The 26,530-nt window shown below is 49.9% G+C and overlaps 1 protein-coding gene across 3 annotated transcripts in view; it reads right to left on the reverse strand.

Annotated features, from left to right (window-relative positions):
• Positions 1-26,530, reverse strand: part of ANO2 (anoctamin 2) — a 333,147-nt gene that overhangs the window by 67,956 nt on the left and 238,661 nt on the right. For all 3 annotated transcript variants that reach the window (XM_027093346.1, XM_027093345.1, XM_027093344.1), the window contains 2 exons: positions 21,755-21,829; positions 11,420-11,615 (listed from right to left, as the gene is read on the reverse strand). In XM_027093346.1, coding sequence (XP_026949147.1) covers positions 11,420-11,615; positions 21,755-21,829 — 271 coding nt within the window. The remainder of the gene's footprint in view (positions 1-11,419; positions 11,616-21,754; positions 21,830-26,530) is intronic.

Here is a 26,530-nt window from a genome sequence, read left to right on the forward strand (position 1 = left end):
CGGCGGGCAAGAGGATGTCGGCTGCGGAATCGGAATTTTGGAAGAGCAGCTCATCCTAATGGGTGTCCCTGACCATCCAGCATATACAGAATGATGGCGACAAGACAAAAAGGCGATGTCCAGGCGTGAACTTCAATCAGTTCCAGCCCTGGCACGGCTCCGGGAAGGACGGAAGCTGCGTGAGAAAGCAAAGGCACCACAGCGCTCCCTGCCTCTCCCCCAGGACAGATCCAGCTTTTACAAACAGCAGTGTTTCCTGACAGCCCAATCCTCTGGCCTTCCCCCTGTTTGTGTGTGTGGGCAGGTGTGTGGGTTTGGGGGTGGAGGTGATCCCGGCCTCCTGTGTGACGTTGTTGCCTTGTTTATACCATGGGGAGGGAATCACCCTGGCAGAAGCCAGCGAGCTGGATAACCAGGCAGCCAGTGCATTGTCCCAGGGCACTGAGCGCCCCAGAGCTGGAGATTACGGGTGGGTGCTCCTGAGATACCCCTGGAGCCCTAGAGAGTCTCTAAGCACAAGGGGCCCCACCCTTAGAGTCAGGAAGATGACAGCTGCCCCCAGACAAAGGGACGGGAGGCCTACTGTGCTCTAGCAGCCCGGCCCCAGGTGACAGTACTTTTTAAGGAAAGGGGACACAAAAGGGAGCAAGCACCTGCAGAGAGGGAGGGAGACAGACAGAGAGCAGCGCTCTGTTACAGGGCACCCCTGAGAACTCCAGCACGCTGCGCAACACTTGACACGGGGTCCCCGTTCACCTGTTCCATCCGCTCTATGGGATGCTCTCCTCGTGGCAATGAGGGAGCAGGGAGAGAACAGGTCGGTGTGCCCGGGTCACAACCGCAGACACAACACCGGTGGGGTCATCTGGCAAACACACTCGCTGGTCTAGAAACCGAGCCCCCAGCGAGCAGAGGTGGAGTAATCCCATCTCAGTCCATCCCCTGGTGTCTTCCCAGGGGAAGATCACCCAAAGGGAATGTTTTTACCTTTGCCATCGTTATCTTTTTTTTTTCAACAAATGTCCACCTGGTGACCATTGTGTGCCAGACACTGGGCGCTGGGATTACAGCCGTGCGCCGGATCAATGAGCTCCCTGCCATGTGGTGCTTACGGTCCAGAAGAGGGAGGGCGGTGTGTCGGAGGGCAGTGAGTACTGACGGAATCCACAGGGAGACGAGAAGCGGGAGGAAAAGGCGACAGGAAGACTGTTTTAGTCGGAGTGGCCAGGAGAGGTCTCTGAATGAGGAGCTGGGGGCAGGGGTGGAACAGACAGTCCCAGGGGCCGGGGCATTCGGAGTGACGAGAAAGTATGAGGAAGAGGAATGGAGAGGAAGGGGTTCTGCAGCCACTGGAAGGACCTGACATTCACGGGACACACAGTGGGAAGTCTCCTTATGGGTGAGGCAGAGAGATGCTGAGAAGGACCCCAGGAAAGGAAGCGTGTGTGTGTGGGCATGGAGTGGGGGACAGAAGCGGAAGCAGAGAGAGAAACCAGGACTATGTGGCTGTCCAGGTGGGACACGACCAGTATTGGGAGGGAGGTCGTGAGAACTGATCAGAGCTGGGAAACGTCTGAAGGAGGACTAGACAATACTACCAGACGGGAGTTTAGGGGTGAAAAAAAGAGCGATCCAGGAGGATGCTTGGGTTCTGGTAAGAGCGTGTGAGTGCTACTTCCTGAGATGGGAAGAATGATGAAAGTGACAGGTCTGGAGGGGAAACTGAGAGTTCAAAGTTAAACTCACTGAGCTACTGGGCCTGTGTGCTTCTGTCCTCACGCCCCACGGCGGCTGGGGCTTTGTGTGACTTGAGGACCGTCCTCCAAAGCCCCTGGCCAGCTCTGAGGCATCAGATCCTCAGGCAAGCCACAGCCTGCAGCGGGTGATTTCCCAGGTCCTCTCTGCTCTGGTCCTCTGTGTTCTACGGCACTACCGCGGAGCCTATGACACGGGGAGAGGAGGTTCCGGGCTGGGAGCAAGAAGACCTTTCCGTCCCACTTTCCTTTACCTTTCTGAGCCTCACCATCCTAACTCCTAAAATGGTCCCTTCCTGAAACACTTGTCGTGAAGTCCAAGCAAAAGTCTGGAAAGCACAAAGCACCGTGTAAGGTCGCAAACACTTGCTGTTCGTAGGACGCTGTAGCAAGGCACTCGATTAGACTTTTCATTCATACATTTGTTTCCACTTCTTTGGTGAGAGAAATGCCAGCAGGTTACCCGAGAATCTCTGACCGAGCCCTCTTTGAAGGCTGGGGTGGGCTGGCATCACTTGGGGTGATGAGGGCCCCCCTAGTCACTGAGGGTCACCTCCCGCAGGGAGAGGTGGAGGAGTGAAGGGCTGGCCGTACTCTAGGTATTTCCCTGTTGAAGCACGGATGTTGCCCTGACCCTCCTCTGTTAGTCAGCATCGCACCAGGAAACAGTTTACCTCAGGTGGTTCAGAGGAAGGGATTCTAACGAAGGCACAGTTTTGCCAGAGGTGAGGGCGAATCAGGGAAGAGATGCCCCAATTCCGTCTCCTCTACCCCCTAAGCTCCTTCCATTGCTTCCCACTGGCCGAGCCCAGCCACCAGTCAGCGTGGGGTGCCTGGTGATAGAATCTGCTGGGCCTCGGGGCACAGACCACGGTGGACGCAGGGGGAGAAGGGGCCTGGAGGGAAACGATGGCCAACAGAGCACGACCACCACGACTCGCTTGCTTCTCATGGACTCAGGCTCTGGGTTCTCAGAAAACTCAAAGAACGGGAGAGGAATGTATGGGGCTTCTTGCTAAAAGGAGAGATGGGGGCTTCAGTGATTAACTGGAAAAACGAGAGAGACGTGTTCATAGTCACAGCTCAAGTTTGGGAGGAATTCTTGCCAGTTGTATTAAACTGTTATAAAAGTAGCAGTGTCATTAATCATCGTTCCACAGACTCAGGCTATAACCGTGCTCGTGTCTTCTGCATTCTAGCAGCAGCCTCCCACCATCCCCTCTGCTTCCCAGATGACATTTACAGTTACTTTAAGCCAACATCACGGAGGGGGGGCCCTCAAACAATGGCAGAATCTACCCTGGCCACGCCCTTCCCCTGGCCTCCCAGATGGGACGGGCAGGAGGCCACCCAGGCAGTCAGGAGCTGGTGGCAGACCAGGAAAACAACCCAGCAGACATGACTCGAAGCCAGATTTCAAAGTGCCAGTACTGTGGTCTCCCCACCCAGAAGGCACAGGTCTCAGACCAGCCCACACACATCCACACGCATTCACTCACATCCACACGCATTCACACGTATCCACGCGCATCCACATGCATGCACACGCATCCACACACATCCACACGCATCCGCACGCATTCACCCGTATCCACTCGCATCCACACGTATCCACGCGCATTCACTCACATCCACACGCATCCACGTGCATCCACGCGCATCCACACGTATCCACTCACATCCACACGCATGCACACACATCCACCTGGGTCCCTGCTCCGGAAGCGCGCTCCTGTGCAGGCTTAGGCCGCAGGGAAGCCGACGCCCCTTGCCCCAGTGCTCAGAGCCAAGAAAGCAGCCCTTCACCCTGCGCTCTGAAAACACACGTCGTGCACATCTGATGGGAAATTAGATCCATCCCTGTATACCCAAAATGTTTCTCTTTAAAGAATTTGTGATGTCCCGGCGGCCTTTGGTTCTGAGTTTCCCCCTCCTTTTCATTTCTTCCCTCTCTTCTCTCCTCAGGGGTCAGATGCAGCCTGTGCAGAGGATGGCTTAGAACTGGATGAACAATTCCAGACTCAGGACTTCCTGGTGGTACTTCAATTCTTCCAAAAAAGGTTTTTTTAAAAAAATTTAATAAAACACGTGAGACCCCAAAGTCCGCGAACCTGCGGAGGTCTCCTCATGCCTGCGGGCCTGCACGGGGGGCTGGCTCCCACTGTCTCCCCGCTTGTCCCCAGAGGACGTCCCCACCCCAGCGACCTGACGTTCTCATGGGTGGGTGCGTCGCATTTTAAACCTTCTGGAGCCTCTAATGTGTTTTCTTCTGCTTTCCCAACACGTTTAGAATTTCCCGAGGCCAAAGGACAGCTACGTATTACCAGGCAGTGGGGCGCTGTGGTCTCAGCGAGGACACCAAGGCCAGGGTCGTCACCACTCACAGCCAGAGGACCTTGGGCCTGTGGGAGGGTTGAGACCACCCTCACCCTTGGGGCTACTTTGAGGATTAAATATACTAATATACATAAAGTGCTTCGAACAGGCTGTGTGTGTGTGCGTGTGTGTGTGCGTGTGTGCGCATGCGTGTGTGTGCGTGCGCGCGTGTGTGTGTGCACACCACTATTAACTATGGGTCTTGGTCAAGTTTCTAGACCTCTTCAGACCCCTCATAAATAAAGTGAAAGAAACAACCAGTTCCGGGCGCTAACGTGAAAATTAGGTGAAACGCTGTACATACAATGCCCGCCGGTGCCTGGTACACAACGGGTGTCAGTAAAGTCAGACCCTTTCCCCGTCTCTCCTTTTGTCACTTCCCTGCCCCCGCTCTGGTAGCGACACTCAGGAGCAGGGTTCAGCAATATTTAAACAACCCACAAACACAGCCTCTTCCTGAGAACTGGAGGCTTTGACTTGACACAATAATTGTGCCCCAGGTACACACGGTGAGCCCAACCCTGTAACTAGGAGAGACTCAGTGCAGAGTAAAGATGAATCATACAGCCCCACACACAAGCCAGCACTTTGCAGAGTTTGAAAGGAGAGGAGGGGGAGAAGCCGGAGTCAGAGAACTACGCTGACAAAGACAAGCCCATGGCAGCTGGATTATTCAGCTGAGAAGCCTGGTGTCAGCCCTGCCTTCCTCGCTCTGCCTGGAGCTAGAGTGCACATGGGGTCCCTTCTAGGCCAAGCCGGACCCATGCCTATGTCAGTCACCACAAGACCCAACCGTTTCAGGAACACTAGACATCATACTCCCCAAGCTTGGGCTCGGAAGCTCATTGCCTCACGGGCACAGTGCACCCTGTGCCCTGACCCAAGTAGGAAGCTGCAACGGTCTGAATGTTTGTGTTCCCCCAAATTCACATGTTGAAATCCCAACCCCCAAAGGTGATGGTATTGGGAGGTAGGGTCTTTGGGAGGTGCTTAGGTCATGAGGGTGGAGCCCTCATGAATGGGATTAGTGCCCTTATAAAAGAGACCCCCCCCCCCGCACAGAGGTCCCTCGCCCCTTCCACCACGTGAGGACACAGCAAGGAGATAGCCATCTGCAACCCAGAAGAGGGCTTTCACCAGGCCCCGGCCATGCTGGCACCCTCACCCTGGACGTCCAGCCTCCAGAAGTCTGAGACATGAGTTTCTGTTGTTTATCAGCCACCCAGGCCATGGCATTGTGTTATAGCAGCCTGAACAGACTGAGACAGAAGCACACCTTGAGCTGGTCTGCCTGGTGACCCCTGTCGTCTTACCTCAGACCCTGGCCTACCAAGATGCCCGAGCCCCATCCTGTTTGCCTGGGTGTCTGGTGTCCCAATGTCCTGCCCAGCTCTTGCTTGCTTCCTCTTCCAGGAACTGGATCCTTTCCCTAGAACCCCCTGTGGCCCCTCCAGGAAAGAACAGATCACTAGGGACTAAGACAGTCCTTGTCCCACCAGTTCACTGAGATCCTCACAAATGTCAGCGACTGATACTTGCTGAACCAGGCTACACACGTTGCACAGCATGCCATGGCCGACAAGGTCCCAAAGCATCTTTGTTTCCCCAGACACCCCGACCCCAGACTTCAGCTCAGTCCCTGCGCCACCAGGACCGCGTCACCTCCAGATGATAGCGTGTCTTGCACCCAAGCCCATGACTGTTGTTATCCTGGCCACCAGGTAGACAGTTACTGTCTTTATCTATCATTAATCACACTCAAGAAATTTAACAAATTCTGTCTTTTGTCACAAATATTTGTGGCAAGAACAGACCTCAGATAGGCCTGACTCCGGGGCCTGTTGAGGGACCTCCTAGGGAATGGCTCTTCCATCACCCAGCTTTGCAGGAAACACTCAGGAACTCATCGGAATTGTTTACACCAGCTGTTTGCACCTGGTGAGCAAAGCACATGGTCACCGCCTCCTCATCCATCAGGAGATCTGGGGCAGGAAGCCAGACGGGAATTAAACCCGTCTGGGGCAAAGGCAGCCCCTAAGCTTGGCAGGACCCTCAGTCTATCAGGTGGCCTTATCCACAGCTTTACGTCCCCGTGGCGGCCTGGGGGCTCTGAAACCACACTGCTGCCTGCAGGTAGGCCTGTCACACCATTCACGAAGGAGGCAACTTCGAGAGGTCCTTTAAGGGGAGGGTCGCTGAGGGTTACTGCAGCCTGAGCCAGGCATAGGGTGATGGGAGGTGACTGTGAGTTAAGTGGTCGGAGGGGATGGAAGCAGACGCTGGGAAGAAGGTGGTTGAGAGCCTCTCAGATGCTAGTTTGGATCTGACCACCTCATTAGTGTGTGAACTCTGCCATTAAGAAAAATTCTAGGCTTTGGGTCTCTTTGTTGCATCTTCTAATCCCTGCCCCATCAATGGCAACTTTGCATTTCCCCGATTTGTCTTAATAGTTCCTCAGATCCTCTGGTCAGCAGGCAGGGTTGGAACCACGAATACATAAACACTCACTCTAGCCTCTCCTGTGGCTGACAGGATGCCTCGCCTGCAAGCATTCCTTGAAAAAGAATCTGAACGCATGAGTGAAGAGACAGATATATTTCACCAATAACTGCACCAACAAGCGTGGGCTAAGATCTACCAGCGAGCAGGCTGGGGAGGAGAGAAAAGAAACGTAAGGCGGAGTGGCTGTTCTCCAGGGCTTTGTAGCCTGGTTGGAGCAACCGGCAGAGAATTTTCCTGTTCATGGAAGGTCCACGAGCTTCCACGCATTTCCAACCTCTTCCTGATCAGGCTGCTTCTAGCTGGCACGCTATGGGCAGAGGTGATGAACGATGCCTCTGTGACAGCCTCGACGTGACCCTCCGGCGCTCTGTCCCTAACACGGTGCCCACGTGGCCTCCATGGGTCCGGGTCCTCGGCAACTGCATGAAGCAGAGACCCTGCCCTGTCACCCCAACCACGCAGCGTGAGCGAGAACCAATAAACACCTTCGCGGTACGGCAATGAGATTCTAAGATTAAGGCCTCGTCTGGTCTAAGAGCGGGAAATCCGGGAATGATATCAGACGGTATGTGACAAACTTCTGGGGAGTGAAGCAGGTCCTTACCTGCTTGGGAAGCACCCCAAGCTTCTGGCCACGTTGCTGGTTTATAAGCCCTTGCTTTTGCCTTAGCTGTTCTGTGCCTTTGCCTCTGCCTCTGCTGTGCTGTAGTCTCTTTCTAGAGCCTTCCTTCTAGATCTCCTCCCGCCCCCACTCAGGGTTCAGCCACAGTGTTACCACCTGGACAGTCCTTTCCCCGCCACCTCGTGCAAAGTACACAGCCCCAAGCCACCACCACATCGCCCTGTTTTCTCTCTCGCCCTCTGTGAAATGTTCCCATCTACTGTGCATCCTTCCCCGACTGCAGCGTCAGGACAGCTGGAGCAGGGACCATGCCTTTCCCCTTTCCCTGTGTTCCCAGAATGGGGCCTGGCACAAAGCAGACGCTCAAACAGCACCGGAGGGATGAACCGAGGAGTGAACAGTCTGTGCCCGTGGAGCCCAGAAGTGGGTGGAGGAAACCCACTGAGGTTCACAAGGGAGGCAACCTCGAGAGGTCCTTTAAGGGGAGGGTCACTGAGGGTTACTGCAGCCTGAGTGAGGCACAAGGTGACTGTGAGTTAAGTGGTCGGAGGGGATGGAAGCAGACACTGGGAAGAAGGTGGTTGAGAGCCTCTCAGATGCTAGTTTGGATCTGACTTAAGAGTGCAAGGAAGCTCTCTGTGGGGCCCGACTGGGAGGGATGCGTCCCCAGTGCACTCTTTGAGAAAGGCTGATTGGGTGGGGCTTCCAAGACTGAGCGCCCCAGGAAGAGGCTGAAGACAAGGGCATAGTCAACCATTAGGCTCTGACAACAGTCTACATGGGCGTGATGGTCGGCAGACAGGAAGGAGGCCAACGATGAAGGAAGCATCAATGAAACTTGGTCCAGCAAAGTTAGCTGTTCACCCAACACCACACAGATGGTGGGGGAGGGAGGAGGAGGCGGGGCTGGAATTCATGGCTCTCCCCACTGGACTCCCCAGTTCCGCGGTCCTTCCACAATACACCACACCTTCTGAGCCCTCCGGAAACATCCAGTCTGAGACAGACAAGAGCAACGACTCAAGCAATGCCCACGTGGAGTCCAGGGTAGAGACCAATACACCAATCCAGACAGTGAGAAACGCACATCAAAACTGCACAAAAGACACCGGCATTTTAGGGGCAGGATCTGAGTTTGAACCTTAGTCAAATGAGGATGGAATACTTCCCTTGCTGACCACACATAGTTTGTGAAGATGAAATGGGATAACCAAATTCGTTTTTAAGATAAAAATGCTTCATGAGTGAGTATCGCGACCACAAAGAACAAAATGCACTTGTTAGAATTTCACCTCCTTTCCGGCGCGCAGACTTTCGTATGGACCACGGGACATCGGCTTAACCGCCTGGAGGAGTCTGAACTTTTGGGTGAGGAAGGGGGAGCTGTTAGCAACAGTGGATACAGCTTCATGGTGTGGAAAGGGTTTCATGGCCAAGACAAAGAGAGCCTGCCTAGCCTTGGACGTGGGAGGGACTCACTAAACACTTGTTAATGAGTTTTTGATTCTCGACACTATCTTGGATCTTTACCACTGTCTGGAGCTGCGCAAGATAAGTGAATAATGTAACACAGATGGACAGCAAGAAGACGTTGCTGCATCCTCACTGATTTCCGGTTCCTTTCCCCTACTTCCTGCCCACACACTCCTTTACTCTGGACCCCCCGCCTCCCTCCACTCTGCGGCATCCTGCTGGAGTCGTTTGGCAAACAGTTCCCACCAGCCCATCAGCTCTTCAAACCCCACAGCGTAGAGAACGAACTTGAGGGCATGGGGAGGGGGAGAGGAAGCTGGGACGAAGCGAGAGAGTGGCGTGGACATATATACACTACCAAATGTAAAACAGATAGCTAGCGGGAAGCAGCCGCATAGCACAGGGACATCAGCTCGGTGCTTTGTGACCGCCTAGAGGGGCGGGATAGGGAGGGTGGGAGGGAGACGCAAGAGGGAAGAGATATGGGGATATATGTATATATATGGCTGATTCACTTTGTTATAAAGCAGAAACTAACACACCATTGTAAAGCAATTATACCCCAATAAAGATGTTAAAAAAACAAAAAACCCACAGCGGTGTCAGGTTGGGAGCTGTTCAGGGGATGGAGGGCATTTCTTTGCGCTCCTGCCTTTTCCCCCCGTGAGAAGGGAGTGCGATTAGTCGTAATCCCCTGCTTTGTCTTCCCACCTCACTCCCTTCTCCTCCCGGGTGAGAGAAGGGGAAGAGCTTAGCCCATTGGTCCTCCCGGGTGAGAGAAGGGGAAGAGCTTAGCCCATTGGTCGGTGTGGAAGGTAACACGGGCATCTGCTCTGTCCTTTTGTGGGAAGCAAACGGCCTGCAGGAGGGGCTCTTCTGAGTCCCGTGCCCCACCCCCTCCAATGTCCTAAGAACTGCAGGACTGCCCTGCCCACTGCTGCCTGCCAGTCTGTCTGGATTCTGGATTAGGAAGCCTATTGGGCTCTCCTGCTAAGTTGCTTCCTCCAATGCAGCCTTTTCCAGCTTTAAAGGTGAAATCTCAGCTTTGGTCTCCATCTGCCTTTGCCTTACTTCTCAGCTGGTTCAGTAACCAGGCCAGTAAGACGGTACTCTTTACTGGATACCCCTTTGAACTTCAGCAAATACTTTTCCACTGTCTGTGGAAATAAACAGTGTCCTCAGCCTGACGTTCAAGGTCCTCCACCAAAACATCTGGGCTCAGCCAACTCCCCGGGCCCAGTTCCCCACCACGCTGTGCCCTGGTCATGCCAGGACCCTAGAGCACCACCGCATGGGCTCCCCGGGCATCCTGGACACGCTTCGTGTTCTCTTCCACCTGCTGAGCTCTGCTCCTTTGGCTCCCTGGATTTCAGACCCCCCAATTTTACCCATCGTACCAGCCCAGCCCACACTCCACCTCTCCCTGCGCCTTTCCTGACCCTGATGGGTCAGATCCCAGCCTTCAGTGACGGATTTCTCATTCTGTTTCCTCTGCCGGGAGCCCTCCTCTCCTCCTGCCCAGCCCCTCCTCCCCACGCACATGGCTGACATCCATGCCCGTTTATTTCCGAGCTCTCCCACTGGATGCCCTCACCCGGAGCCTCTCCTGAGCCCCCAGGGGTGTGGGCTGCTCGTCCTAAGTGCTTCCATGGAATCCTGTATCCCAGCAAACACACTGAAGTGGAATTCTCTGCTCACTTTTCTTAAGAAACGTATGAAGGAACACAGATAACACTTCTATATAAACATGCACATGCCCAAAGATGGCGGAACGGCCAGATGGTAGATCGCTTACATCCACACAGAAACCAAAGTCAGGGCCCACCGTGAGTAGCAGCCACGCCAGGGAAGGCACTGAAAGAGTCACTGGCATTAGTGAAACCTTTCCTGATTCTCTGAGCCTCCAGGAAAGGCTCTCTTGAAGAGGGGTTACCCTGTCAAGTGTCCTCTTCCAACTGGTGAGTACAGTAAAGACATCACATCATTAATTCAACTCCCCGGGGGTGAGTGAGAGGCTGGGCTGCTGGTCCCTGGATTCAGCGAGGGAAAGAGATGCCTCCAGGCCACCCAGGACAAAGGCAGTGAGCAAACGGTCTCGCCCTCCACCCCGACGTCTAAGAAGCACAAGTGCCAGAAAGTGGTGCTCAAGCAACGGCAGCCTGTGGCTCAAATGACACGTCTGAATATTGAGGCCACATTTTTCTCACTGGCTGGAAGCTTGGGAAGCCTGATACACCTCTCTGAAGCCTGCTCAGGGCCTGGGGAATGCGTGGATTTGCTGGGGCCTCTGACAACATGGGGATAGATAAGACCCTCTTGCGCTCAAGTGTCAAGAGGCTTTCCCAACTTTATAAGCACTGCTGGGAAAATGAGGAGAACTGAAACTCTGCCTTTTTTAGCAGGAAGTGTTGAACACCTCTTGCTTCTAGGCTGAGCTAAAAAGAACTGACCCCATGATTAATCTTGGGGGATAACAAGGCCATCAACCTGGGCTATTGATCGAGAATGTTCCAGGAAGGATTCCTGCCAGGGCGGAGGCCCTACAAGGACACACCCTGCACCTCCTCATTTCTCCAAGTGCACTGGCCTTCCTTTTTCTTATGTTGGGTCATTGGCACCAAAAACCCTGCACACACTGAACTGACCACCTCAAGGGGGCCCGGGGCAAACATGCAACGTGGTGACACGGTACCGATTTTGGTGAGCCACTTGGCCACGGCACCGTAAATCTCATCCAGGATGAGGATGACCACGAGGTTGATGATGACCGCCGTGGCTGTCACAGTCGCCCGGACGTTGGAGCGTGTGGCCTTGTTGAGCGACAGAGCAGCAGCAGTTGTGATGCGATAGACAATGACCCCGAAGACAATGGAGAACGTCAGGGCAATCTGTTCGGGAAAACAGGGAGAGTAGTCACACGTCAGCGGACAGCAGTTACTGCCCACCTATGACTTGAGTCTGCTGCGTCGGGTGCTATTAGTCTGCAGTCCACTGGTGGGCAACGAGGCGCTGCCAGCCTCGGAAATCATGCAAATTCCCGGTATGGGGGCATTTTCCAGGGGAGAATGTCTTTCATGTTTATCAGATTCCAAATGGCCTATAACACACACCCACAAACTAAGGTTACCACTGGGGTTGGGGAAAACAGAGGTAGGGAAAATAAAGGGTTATTATGGGATTCTATGAAATCACGTATGCTAACACACATATATAGAATTTAAGAAAAAAAATGTCATGAACAAAAAAAATGTCATGAACAACCTGTCTTACATTCCTGTAAGACAGGAATAAAGACACAGACCTACTAGAGAATGGACTTGAGGATATGGGGAGGGGGAAGGGTAAGCTGTGACAAAGCGAGAGAGAGGCATGGACGTATATACACTACCAAACGTAAGGTAGATAGCTAGTGGGAAGCAGCCGCATAGCACAGGGAGATCAGCTCGGTGCTTGTGACCGCCTGGAGGGGTGGGATAGGGAGGGTGGGAGGGAGGGAGACGCAAGCGGGAAGAGATATGGGAACATATGTATATGTATAACTGATTCACTTTGTTGTAAAGCAGAAACTAACACACCATTGTAAAGCAATTATACTCCAATAAAGATGTAAAAAAAAAAGTGTGAAACTTCTGAAAATTGTAAAGCACCACAGAATTTAAAGAGTCTTTCATTCAATTACAAAAAAGTGTAAAACCTGTTTAGAAGTCTTATAAAAACTAATATCTAAAAAAGTAAAAAAAAAAAAAGAGAAACTACGACTGAAACGCTGGTAGTGTGTGCGGCACAATGTGGTGTGATTTCTTTCATTAGGGAGCTTTCAATCTACTATGGGGATAAGTTCAACCAGAGTAAATAGCAAATAATGCAGTCGTGTCAAATGAGGAGTGTAGTTGTGAACAGGACTGAGTACAGAGGGGCTCAGGGAAGAGTTTGTGGAGCTAGTGGATTTCAGCTGGGCCTTCCATGAAAGGCAATAGGGAGCCCTTGAAGATGTTTGAGCTGGGAAGGGTTAGGGTCAGAGCTTGGTGGGGTGGGTGCAGGAAGGCTGCCCAAAGGAGAAAAAAGGGAAAGAAAGCCCAAGCAAGACTTTTAGACTCTCAGTCCTCAGGGTGAATAAAGCATGGCTCTGAGGTTTCCCTACCAGGGGAGCACTCAGGTTTCTCACTGGCACAGCGATCTCTGGCTCTATCCTTACAAGGCAAGTTTACCAGCCCCTTGACCTCGAGGGCCAGCCCCATTTCCTTTTTCCAGAGCCTAAGAATAATAAGGTGCTCTCCCAGAGACCAGCTCCCTTTCCCCTCCCACCACAGTGGAGGAAGGGCCATTTCCAAGGAGCACAAGGATTTGAGGAGAAGACAGTGCCCGGCAGAGGGCTGAGGGCGAAGGGCAAGGTGTGCGACCTGCTCAGAGCAAAAAGTTCTAACGCGTTTCTGTCCAGCGGAGTCTTCTTTCTTAGCATTCTTTCTGCAGGAAAGGAAAGATTCAGGTCACATTTCTTCTGGGGGTGGGGAAGGGGGGTGGGTGCTGGCTGTGGAGGACTAAATGGAAAACATGGGGAGAGAATGGGGCAGGTGAAAGGTTCCTCTGAAAAAACACACTGTCCTGGACGACAGGCGTCCCCTCCCTACAAAAAAGGGAAGGGAAGGGGAGGCGTGGGGAGGGGACTCTGGCTAGGCAGTGCTTTGCAATCAGTGTGAATGACACTCCAGTAGGCTGTGATGGGAAATGGGTTGCAGATGTGTCCCTCTATGGAAGTCTTCAGACCTCTTGGGGTGCTGGTGGCAGCCTCAGCAGTGTGTCCCCACGTGCTTCACAAACGTTAGTGCTTGCCTTGTGGCCACAGTGAGAAAGCAGCCTCCAGGTAGAGGGTGTGCGTGTGTGTGTGTGTGTGTGTGTGTGTGTGTGTGTGTGTGCGCGCACGCGTGTGCATCAGTCAGGGCAGACGAGAGGTTAGATGGGAAAAACACTCCATGGGGAGGCCCCTCCTTTGATGGGGGTGCAGGTGGGCGCAGCAGAACCCCAGCCTCCAGGACCGGGGAGGTTTGACTACCATGGACGTGGGGAAACCTGGACATGACACCACCGCCCTCCAACAATGTAGACATTGCACTTCCCTGTCCTCTGGGATTGTCACTGCCGGACAGTATGGGCCTGGAAAATGTGGTGTGAGATTCTTTTCCCCCCAAATCGCTTTTGCAGTGAAGGTCAGTGATGGAAGTATTGATGTGGGGTGTGCCAGGGCATCGAAGAGTGACTGTGTGTGTGTCTATCTGGGGTTGGGTGTTGGGGGATGACTGGGGAAAACAACGATGCCAGAAACATCCCTTGCCTTGGGGTTCAGCGTGTGGGGAGAAGATCAGCTTCTATCCTCCTCCTCTGAGAGGGCAAGCTGGGGTAAGAACACGCCTCCCCGCCACTCAGAGTGTGATTTGGACCTGCTGCCTCAGCTGGGAGCTTGAGAAACAGGCCGAATGGCAAGCAGTCTAGACGTACTGACTCAGAATCTGCAATTTAACAAGATTCCTGTTCTTCTAGAGGCACTGCTCCACTCACTCAGGGAAGCCCTTTCCCCACCCCCACCCGCCCCCTGGCTCCACCTCCATGCCCCTCCCCAGCCCTCAGATGCTGGGCTCTGCCATCCTAACTTCTCTGATCTTGATTTTCCATCCCATTATAGAATCCACTTCTGAACCGCTCCTTTGGTGTTTCCCACAAGCACCTCAAGATTCAGTTTTCAAGCCAGAAGAGCTTGGAGAGCGCCGACCCAGGCCCAGGACCATTTTGCAGATGTGGAAACAGGCGTGGAAAGTGAAGCGATTTGTTCAAGGTCACAAGGCACAGACTACAACCCTAGCCTCCTGGATCACTGTAGGAATTAAAGGGTTTTAGTATTTAGGGGTCATCCACGTCCAGTCTTTGATCTCATATACAAGGAAACTGAGGCCCAAGAAGCAGCAATGGGATTGGTCCAAGGTCCGGTGGTACATGGCAAAGCCAAGATACTCATGGTCATAACATCATCATCAACAACAGCTAATCCATGCGTGCTCTCTTGATGTCATGATTCGAGCCATACCCGCACTAGCATGAATCCCTACGACAATCACATGAGATATGCCTTTTGCAGATGCGGTTCAGTGCCATTGGGATTTGAACCCTGCTCTATGGCCGCAAGGTCGACAATCCCATCCTGACGTTAGAACCCAGGTCTTTTGGCACCAAGCCCAGTACTACTTTCATCACTTTGGCTGTATTATTGATTTTGTTTATTAAATTCAACAAATATTTTCTGACCACTTATTGTGGTGCAATAAGTGTGTTTCATGTATGTGATCAGGTCCCCCAACTAAGCCAACAGGGGGGACTGGTCTTCTACTATACTCTGTGCCTCACGCCAGTGCAGAGAGGTGCCTTCTGTGTGGAACCTGTTTGGTAAAGACTTGCCGACCCTCAGCTCTGGGCAATCTCACCCCCCTGCACTTGGTCACCTGCGCCATGGCCTCTGTGGTTCTTGGTGGGTTCTTTTTTTATATACAACTGTTAAAAGTTACTTTCCATTTACAGTTATTACAAAACATTGGCTATATTCCCTGGGTTGACAATACATTCTTGTAGCACTCGCTGTTCGAATCCCATAGCTTTACTTGGGGACACAGCCAAATTGCAGTGGAAGTCAGGCTACAGAGTCCAGAGCCCTAATTTCACACTGTGAGAGCTGGTCTGGTCCCTACCCTCCAGGACTTGCATTCGGAGTAAACCTTGCACACAGACGGCAAGGGTGAGCCTAGTAGCAGCTGGACAGAGTGACGGGCCTCAGTTCAGGAGCTTCTAGAATGTTCTGGGCACAGAGCAGGTGGATTAGTCAGAGAAAACGTCACAGAAGAAGCTGTGGGACCATTTCCTATGGGAAGGCTTGGAGGAGAGAATAAGCAGGAGCAAGTAGAAGGCACAGGGCAGAGCAACCCCTGCTGCACCAGCGGGAGAGCGGCCCGGTTGAGGGCACAGCCCATAGTAGTAAATCAGTTTGAAAAAACACAGGCACCAACAACGCTATCATTGACATACCAAGTTGTCTCTGGCACCTGCTTAATTAATTTATTTTCTCATGCAGTCATTCATGAAACATGTCTTGAGCCCCTACTGTGTGCCAGTTACTGTTCTGGGTATCAGGGATACAGTAGCGAACAAAACAGACAGAAATTTCTGCCCTCGTGACCTCCTAGTGGGGAAAGACAGACAAACTCATAAGCAGATAGTATGTCAGGTGCGATCAATACTCTAGAAACAAATAAAGCAAAACGGGAGCATCGAGGTAGGTTGCAACTTAAAACAGGGTGGGGTCAGGAAAGGCATAGGTGAGAAGGTGACATGGCAGCAAGGACCTAAAGGAGGAAATCGGAGAGCCGGGGGTTCAGGCAGGGGGTGGCTGAAGCAGTGAGAGAAGGGGGAGAGTGGGAGTGGAAGATGGGTGTTGGAGGGGAGGAACTGTAGTATAAGGATGTTGGCTTCTACACTTCGTGAGATGGGAAGCCTTTAGAGAGTTTTGAGCAGAGGAGTAACGTGACTTATTTGAAAAAGATCAACAGGCTGATGATCTGTCGGGGGACAGCGTAACCGACAGGCAGACGAGTTAGGAGATCACTGTGATAGTCCAGGTGATGGAGGAGGGTTTCTGATGGCTGGTTCCCGAGATACAAACAGAAGTCAATGACTGTCTTGGGCGTGGGAGTAAAGCTCAGGCACCCAGCTCTAGAGGCAGGACATTGCCTCTGGTAATCCCCTCCCACATAAAAAGGAAACAAAAAGAGGGGTAATTCAAAACGGAAAGAAACTTTAGCTCAACACACTGGGTTGGAGAAGAAAGAGAAAATGCATCTTTGTCCATCCTGGCCTCTCCCACGGGTGAGGAAGAGGAACACTGCACTGGGCTCTTCTTTGCTCTTGGCACCCCATGAAAAATACCCCCAACTGACGACAGACTGGCATCGCTAAAACCCTCCTCATGGTCGTGGTCCTGGCATCTTCTGCCAAGGTTTCATCCCAGGGGGTGAAGGAGGAAATGATATCGGATACTCAAGTTCCTTGCCATAGATGTCTTTGACTAATTCCATAACAAAAAACACTCTTTTATAAACACCATCCTGACTCCTTTATCTCAGATTCCACACCTTGTTCTAGGGAAATGCCAAGCCCCTTTCTCGAGAAGACTGGGTTTTTTAAAAAGTGAAAAAAAAAAAAAATGGGAAAAAGTTAGTGTAAAATAAGGATTTTTAAAATATCAAATTGGTAGAGGACTATATCATTTATTGCCCAACCTGGAATACTTCTGAAAGTAGAAAGGAACGCTAGTCATGATGACCTCAGTCAACAAGCCTAGGCCAGGTCTAGTCCAGAGCACCGGCCTGCACGAGGTGATCTTCCTACCACTGTACTCCCATTCCCAGCACCTGCCGGCTACATATAGCTGGGGGACCCCAGGCAGAGTGAGGCGCCTCAATGAGTTCTTGATTCTTAAACACAATCTCCTGTTGGTATCAAGATTTGGAGTTAGGCGGGGTTGTGAAACGGAAGACAAGAGATAATCATTTATTATCTCTGAACGACACAAAAAAATCTTCCCACCCTCGAGTCTAGCTTTAGAAGGTCTCCATGGAATTTTTTAAAAATATCGATTTATTTTTTTGGTCACGTCATGCGGCATGGGGGAATCTTAGTTCCCCTACCAGGGACCGAACCCATGGCCCCTGTAGTGGAAGCATGGAGTCTTATACACTGGACTGCCAGGGAAGCCCCACCCATGGAATTTTTTAAAAATTAGAACATTGGGCTTCCCTGGTGGCGCAGTGGTTGAGAGTCTGCCTGCAGATGCAGGGGACACGGGTTCATTCCCTGGTCCAGGAAGATCCCACATGCCACAGAGCGGCCGGGCCCGTGAGTCATGGCCGCTGAGCCTGCGCGTCCAGAGCCTGTGCTCCGCAACGGGAGAGGCCACAACAGTCAGAGACCCGTGTACCGCAAAAAAAAAAAAAAAAAAGAACATTGAGGGGATACCCCTCCACTGACCTGATTTTCCGTGTTTGTCAACAGTGACGTCTACTTGTTGTAGACAGTGAGCATGATGATGCTACAAGGTCTTCTCTCAGGCAGTAGATAAGCTTCTGTTTTCAATCCTCTCCCTCCCAGACCTATCAGTGGCATCTGACACAAGTGATGGCCCTCCCCTTGCAGTACCTTCTTGGCTTCGGGGACCCTCCCCTCTCCCCTGGCTCTTCCTCTTCAACCTTCTCTTTTGGCTCTTCCTCGTGCTCCCAAATTTTCACATTACAGCATCTTGGGACTCAGTCCTTGGCCCTTTTCTCTATCTCTCCTCACTCCCCTGGGGCGCTCATACAATCTCATGGCTTTAAGTACCATCTCTACCATCTGATTAGGGCTCCAGCCTGGGCATCTCCTCTGAACTCCAGCTTTATAGCCATCATGCAGGCAACCCTGGGATTCCTAGGGATAACTCTAGCCTTCGGAAGATAAAAACCTCAGAGTCATCCTTGACTTTCCTCTGTTTTACATCCCGTGATGAAATTCTTTGGGGTCTACTTTTTCTGCACTTACATGCATTGTCATTTGTGTGGATCTGACTCTCGATTTTCTGTTTTGTTCTATGGGGTCTAATTCCCTATTTCCACCCCCCCACCACATTGTCATACTTATTATTGTTTTATAATAAGTTTCTGTTTGGTAGAGCACCATATCCCTCCTGATTCTTCTTCAAGAGTGTCTTGACTCTTCCTAGCCTTTGCTCTTCCATATACATCATCAAGGAGACAAGGACCTTAGAACATTATTGCTCTATTTATTGCCCACCCAACTTACAGATTAGTGATGTGTATAGTTTAAATTCGACCTTATCTTTGATCCCATGAGGCGTCATCATTATTGTTTTCACAGTCGAGGTTCATACAGATTCTCCCACTGATTTATCACTTTGATTATTCTTCATTTCTTTTTAAAACTATGGTTTTCCATATGGGGTCCTATCTGAAGCACATAATTAGAATTCCTTTAGTGAAAGATTCAGTTGGTGGCAAACTCTCAGTTTTTGCCTATAAATATCTTTATTTTATCCTCATGATATTCCTAAAGGATATTCTTCCTGGGTATAGAATTCTGGAGAAGTAATTGTTTTCTTTTCAGCACATGAAGATAACATGCCATTTCTAATTGCTATGAGAAAGCAATGGTCAATCTAACAGCCTTTTTATTGAAGGTAACTCGTCTTTTGTTTTCTGACTGCATTTGAGATTTCTCTTGTGTCTTACATAGTCTATGATTTCACGATGATGAATCTAGATGTAGATTTATTTTATTTTTTTCTGCTTGGGTTTCATAGGGACTCTTCAGTCTGTGGGTTGGAATTCTGTAGCAGATTAGGAAACCATCAGTCATTATATTTCATTCATTAACTTTTCTCTTTCCTCTTTGTCCAGTATTGAAATGCAACATATGTTAAGTCTCATTCTACCAATATTTCCAAATCTCTTAATTTCTCTTCTCTATATTTTATTTTTTGCCTCCCCATGCTGCATTATGGATAATTTCTTCTAACCTATACTGCAGTTCACAAATTCTCTTCAGCTGTGTCTTGTTTGTTGTTTTATATATATGTACATTATAATACATAGAACATTCATATACGTGTAGAATGTATTATATATTCATACATATGTATTTCATATTCATGTATTTATTTCTAGCAGATTTATTGGTTGGTTTTCAAATCTTCTAAGCTGTTTTTTTCAATAGTTTCTTATTCTTTGCAGATTTTTCAAGCTTGATGTTTTAACCTGTAACTGGTATTTCCAATATCTTTCGTCTTTGCTGTCCTCATTGTTCTTTCTCAAGGTGCTTTAGCTTCTTGTGTAATTGGTTGTATTCTCTTCGTTGCCCTTGAAAATTCTTTTGGGGGATTTCTTGAGACCTACCATGAATCTGCCTTCCTCCAGAGAGAACTTGTATTTGCTTCTCCTGGGCACCTGGGAGCACTGCTAGTTCCAGACCAAGTCCACAACCTGAGGTTCCCGATCCTCTCCTGTGATGAACCAAGCTGTAAATCCACCATGAGGACTGCCCACAGCCACTTCTTGGGGACAGGGCGTTTGTTTCCCCTTTTCTCCCTATTCTACTTAGAAAATACCAATTTTCTCTGAAGTCCCAAAGTTGGGGGCGGGGTGTGGCTAGTTATTCATCTTCATTCTGAGAGTGTAGCCCTTTGGTGTTCCAATTTAATTTGGTGAGGACTTCCTGCTAGAAGCTCTCTTTGAGCCAGTCATACCCCCTGATTTCCATCCTCCTTGCCCCATAAAGACCACCAAAGCCCAAGCTCAAATTCGCCTAGATGGGAAACTGTCCTCAAGGTAAAAGCAGCATTAGTGCCCAGATACTTGTTTCCTTGGTCCCATTTTCCTTTAGAGTTCAGTCTAGTATTCCTGACTATCCTGTCAGTCCTTCAAGCTTTAAGAAGATTGAAAAATATATTTATCCACAATATTTTGCTACTTTCAGCAAGATGGGACGCTACAAATATCCTAACCTACCACTGCTGGAGACGGAAGCCTGTTTTACTTATCTGTTTCCTTATTTACGCACGTGTTTGTTATCTGTCAACTCCTTAAGGGACAGATTATTTTAGTTTAGTTTCTACTCTATGCCCAATGCCTAAGAATAGTGTCAAGCACATAGCTGGCACCCGTGAAATAGTTTCTGAATGAATGAATAAACTCTTTGACAACATTATGCATATTGTGGGAGGCTTGGAAGTGCTAAATTAAACTTTATACCATTCCAGCTTAACACACGGCAACTCACCACATATTCTTGAATAAATTCCACTCTTCTTAAGCCATGAGGAGATCGCACGTGTGGGCTTATAGCTCTGGCAAGGCACCCAGCACCTCTGCACTTCAGAAGTGTTGAAGCAGATGGTGCCCATGCATCTTTCACTTTTTAAACTTCTGAGATTAGGACACGGTTCCCGTCCTCAATGATCACAATGGCAATAATAATGGAAATAGGAACCTCAGGCCAGGGTCAGTGTTACCTCTGGCCAGTGGGTCCAGAAAATTATTATGATTTCAGCCCCAATTTCTGGAATAAGCAATCCCTCCCCAACCCCACAACTAACGTGTAGTCCTGCTTGGAAATGCTGTAAGGACAGAGGTTCCCATCTCGAATACTAGAAGGAGTCTACCCACAGACAGGGGGCAGGTGTCTTTGTACCCCGAGCTCAGTCCTCTGAGTTTCACCTTCCCGAGGTCTCCTCGCTTCAGTTCCTGTTGTCTCGCCCCTCGTGGCTCCCAGGAATGACTTACTACCACTTCACTGATCAAGTCCAGGTATGAATCACAGACCCATTCCTCACCTTCTCTGACACAGTGGAGACCATCTGGGTCTCTCCAAAGGGCTCTTCCAAACTCTCAGGGAGAAGACAGGGAAATAAACACAGCAACTACAGGGAGGCTAAAGAATCAGGCTTACAGAGCCCGAGCCGGCTGTCTTCTGTGCCTTCCAGAAGCTGTTCTTTTCCACCAGCCACCAGGGAGAGCCTGCCTGCAGCTCCAACAGGCTTCCACCATTTCTACAGCCGCCTTCCCTGCACAGGTAAGACCTTCTTCCAAGGTCTCCATCTGCCGCGATGTGGGAGACACCTTCTCACAACCCACCCCTGGAAACTCCATCTTCAAACATCTGTGGTCAAGGCTGGGAAGACAGAGCCCCCTTCCATGGCCACTGAAGGCCACTGACCCTCCCAGGGCTGAGGTTCTGTCTGAGGGAATCACCTTCCCCGCTTCGGGTAACCAAGAGCAGCAATGGCCTGGCTATCACGGGAGATGCTGTCCCTCTAGAAGGACTGTGGCTTCGTCTTCACTAGTCCCTCACCGTCCCCACAGCATAACAGGCTAACACCCCCAGCATTCACACAGCAGGATCCACACGCACACGTCATGAGCAGGTGTTTCCGCCAGGAAATTACCATGAACAAGATGGAGGCGAAGTTCACCAAGTAACCTGGGAGACGATCTTTCCAGGTCAGCTTGTCTTCATCATCCTGGGGAGAAACAGGGGAACAGTGACCATCAGATGCCACAAATATCAGATATAGAATGTCTCTCAATTTTCCATAAATGTGAATATTATTAATCATTCGTCACTCTGTTTAGGTATTTTTCTAGTCTGTGATGCCTTACCCTACACATCAACAACAGCCCTCCTAATTTTGTGATTTTTAGGTAGCCTGGAAAATCTGTGGTGAAAAGAGGACAATATTTGATTTCAGCCTCATACTGGGCTGAAGTTTTAGTTCAACCACTCATCAGCGGTGCGATCTTCGATGTGTCTCTTAACGTTTCTGACCTTCTATTTCTTCATCTGTAAAGTGGTCACACTCGTGAACCCCATCCTGACTTATGCACAGGATGGTTTTATCTGTTTCATTTTTATTTTAATGAGAAGCAGGTGAAAACAAGAGACAGATGACAGATACAAATGACCACAGGGCAACATCCTAAAACAGATCATCATTTAAATCAAACATCAACCACTGACCTTAGATCCTAAGTGTATAAATTACCCACAATTCTTGTTGTTCAAAGAACCTGTATGTATTGTCATCTGTTTCCTCCAAAACAACTGTTCTCCCCTGGTCACAAATGCAGACAGTTCAAGATGCAGGTTAGGCTGATGCCTTGCTGTCAGTCTGGCTGAGAACCAGACTGGATCCAGTCCACAGGCTGCTCTCCTTGGGACCGCCATATCCCTGCCCACATCCTCCTTCAGCAACCCCTAAGGACCCTCATCTGGTAGGGTGATGCCAACAAGGTGTGAGTGGTTAAAACCTCTGCCGATTAGTATCCACATAATGTTAGCCCAGGCACCTGATTTATCTGAACTGCAGTTCTTTAAAATTATAATTGATACAGTGTCCTGCTGACACTGTATCAATTCAAGGTTGCTGTGGAGACATCTGAAGCCACGCTGGGGAGGATGCCAGGAAAATGGCAAAGCCCTCCATGCTGGCGAGGTCGGGCCCCCTGCATTTCTGTAGCGTGTCTGAATCTAAGTCAGCAAGTGCGAGTTCCAGGGCCTGCTCGGTTTCTCTCTTCCCTCCTCGCCACAATTTCAGAACACACCTGATCTAGCTCTAGCAACAGCGCCATCTAGTCTTTGAAAGCCTGTGCTGTAAGCGAAGGGCCTTCTTGGCCTCGAGGGTTTCTTTCTAAAAATCTCTGTGTGCCCACTGTGTGCAGACCTTAGGGCCAGGCACAGTGGGGAGACAGAGAACAGTGGACATGGTCACTGCCCATGGGGGGCTCCCAGGCTAATGAGATGGTGACACCCACACACCAAAAAAGCTTGCCAGTTTGGGAATCCAGGCTATCCTGGGAGTGAGCCTGCGGGGGATTTGAGGAAAGGAATGGTGTGTCTTTCTCATGGCGTGCCTGGAGCTGAGCACAGGGTTGAGCAGGCTTAAAGGGGGTGGAAATGAGCGTTAAGGCTGCAGTCATTCGGTAATGAGCGCTTTCATTTACTCGTGATGTCAACAGGGATGCTCGGTTCCTCCTAGACCCTGATAGGATCAGGTCTCCAGACTCTGTGCCCAACAGACTTTCTATCACACAGTGAGAACAAGGTCACTGCAGGTCGTGACCATGCACAGGTGGAACTATAAAAACCTATTACTATTAGGACTGAAGTGAGTCTTCCAAATGAGGCCAAACATCAAAAGGGACTAGCATGCCTTTCTCTTTTCTTCCAGTATTCATTCTTAGTTTCACTCACGCTAGTGGTATTTTCCTTTAAGATTCTGATGAGGAAAACTGAAGACGGGCAGGTAGATGATAACTCCGTAGGGAATATGAAAAGAAGGAGAGGGGTGTGTGGTGGAGCTCGTCCCGAGGCCTCTCTCACTACAATTAAGGTTTGGATGACTCTCTGACTCTTTTCCTGCCCTCTGGCCTGGGGATGAGAGGTTCTGCCTCAAAGATCAGCAAACCAGGTGTGCTCAGAAATACCAGCGGTGTGGAGGGAAGGGGGAACTCCAGTTACCGGTTCTGTGTCACCAGTTCCTCCCCAGTGGGGCTCCCTGAGTGGCGAGCAGGGCAAGGAGAGGTAAAAAAAAAAAACCTGTGCTTGGCCCGTGAAATGAGAAATGGAAATGGAAAGGGCGAGAAAGCAGTCAGTAAGGATGAGCCCAAGCTCAGAGTGGTCCTCAGGGACGAGGCGGACAGACCTGGAAGAAATGGGGGGAAGGGAAACACAAGCAGACAGCAGGAAACATGGCCCCGGATGAAACGGGCTCAGAAAGGAGTACAATCGCAGAGGATGACTAATGAACCCGAGGGAGGGGCCCGGCGGCTGAGATGTTTTAGCTAAGGTTCCTGCCAGATGTCGTCCACCTCCTTCAGGCCAGGGACCAAGCGGGATGACGTGTCTTCAGACCAGCCTCTACCCCACAGTGACAACTCTGTCCTGGAGAATGAGTTTTGGTTCTGTTCTACTCAACGAACGTGGTCTGAGTGCCTGGGATGGGCCGGGCTCTGTGCTGGATGCGGAGGACACAGAGGGGAGAAGTCTCTACCCTGCCCAGAAGGAGCTCCATTGCCACCCACAAAACACGGAGAAGGATTTCAGAGCTCATCCTCGTGAGGAAGGTGGCGTCATTATTTTGCATAAAAATGAGGCATAACTAAAAAGCAACTGAATTCGACGTCCTCTCAAAGCAACTATATACATGTTCTGGTATTTGCTGAAAAATCACTCTCCACCCACGTTTACACCAAAGAGCCCTTTTTTCTAGAAGTGATAGCTTCCAACATACACACAGTTCTCCTACATTCAGACACTTTCCAAACACAAGCGCTGAGAGAACACAGAGATTACGGACTGCCTTCCAAGCTCCCGAAGTTACTAGTAAAGATGACAGTGAGTCAAGTGGCCTTTATGTATAATAACTGGCTCTGGTAATGCAAGCTAATTAGAATGTCCAATCACTGGCACATGAAAGACGTGCAGATACATGGCAAAATACCATCCAGTTAACTACGTCACATAACCAGTTTATGAGATGGTAGAAGAAAAGTAGAGCTTGGAACCAGAACTTCTGAATTCAACTCTTGGTTCTAATACTTACTAGTCAAGTGACCTTGGGAAATTCCCAGAACCTCCATTTCCTCATCTGTAAAGTAATTATATTCCTTAACTGTAGAATGTATAAATGGTAACACCTATTGCACCAAATTGCTATGCGTTTTATATTAATTAACCAACCCGAATTGGGAGGGGCCAAGCCAGTGCACCTGCAAACACAGGTAAGCGAGAACTCTCAGCCCCTCCCTCTCCTTTTAACACAGAGATGATAACACTTGTCCCACCGACGTGGCAGAGGTCATGTGCGGTCCCATGGTTGAACGCCTGGGAGAGAGCTTTGTCAACTCTAATGCTTCACACAAAATTCAGGTCTCATCAGCTTCACGATAATTTCAGAAGCAGGTGGTTAGGAAGCACTCGGCTAATTCACCATTGTTAAGCCATGAGCCTAGCTGTCGTCCATGCTTGCGTCCTTGTCCCTGGACTACGGCTCCCACTTCTGAGTCTCCAAACAGGAAGCAGCACGACGACACTCACATAAAACCACACAAGTGGCCTTTTGACAAACTGAATGGCTGGAAATGCAATCACTGTGAACGCAGTAGATGAGACAACTATTCAAGCAAACCCCTTGGAGGGCAACCTTGAAAAGTGGCCAATCATCCCTGAGTTGGTATTTTTTTCAATTAAGGTATGAATTTACATATAGTAAAATTCACCTTTATTAGTGTGCCGTTCTGCGAGTTTTGATAAACACGTATGTACTGTCATGTAACCATGACCACAATCAAGATACAGGACCATCACCCCCTCAATACTGCCCGCATGTCTCTCTGTGGTCCATCACCTCCCTTAATCTCCAGCTCCTGGCAAGCCCTGTTCTCTGTCCCTTTAGCGTTGCCTTTTCCAAAATGTCATGGAAGTAAATTCACACAGTATGGACCCTTCTGAGTCTCACTTGGTGCACTTAGTGCACTCTTCTCACTTAGTGCACTGCATCTGGGATTCACCCCTGCTGCATTCCCAGAAATGTGTTCCTTCTTATGGCTGAGTACTATTTCACTGTATGGACGTGCCATGTTTCATTTAACCACCCCTGGCTGACAGATGTTTGGATTGCTTCCAGTTGTTGGCAATTATGAAGAAAGCTGTTGGAAGTATTTCTGTACTGGTTTTGGTGTGAGTATAGGTTTTAGGGAAATACCAAGTAGTGGAAATGCTGAATCATGGGTTGAGTGTATATCTGGTTTATAAGCAACCGCCAGACTGTTTTCCAAAACGGCCGTGCTATTTTTGCATTTTCACCAGGAACATATGAGAATTCCTTCCTCTACTTTCTTTGCTTTAAATAAACTTTTCTATTTTAGGATAGTTTTAGATTTACAGAAAAGCTTCAAAGACGGTACAGGGTATGTGTGTGAGTGTGTGCATATATGTATGTGTGTATATATATATATACACACACACACACACACACACACACACTCTGCACCCAGTTTTCCTATTACGTTAGTATGAGTACATTTTTTGCAACCAATGAACCAATTTTGTACATTATTGTGAATTAAAGTTCACACTTTATTTGGATTTTCTTAGTTTTCACTTAATATCCCCTTTCTGCTCCAGTCCCATCCAAGATTCCACATTATATTTAACCACCAAG

The sequence above is a fragment of the Aethalodelphis obliquidens genome, unplaced genomic scaffold (genome assembly GCF_003676395.1).
Source record: "Aethalodelphis obliquidens isolate GAN/ISIS:26980383/991018 unplaced genomic scaffold, ASM367639v1 scaffold83, whole genome shotgun sequence".
In the NCBI taxonomy this organism is placed as follows: domain Eukaryota; kingdom Metazoa; phylum Chordata; class Mammalia; order Artiodactyla; family Delphinidae; genus Aethalodelphis; species Aethalodelphis obliquidens.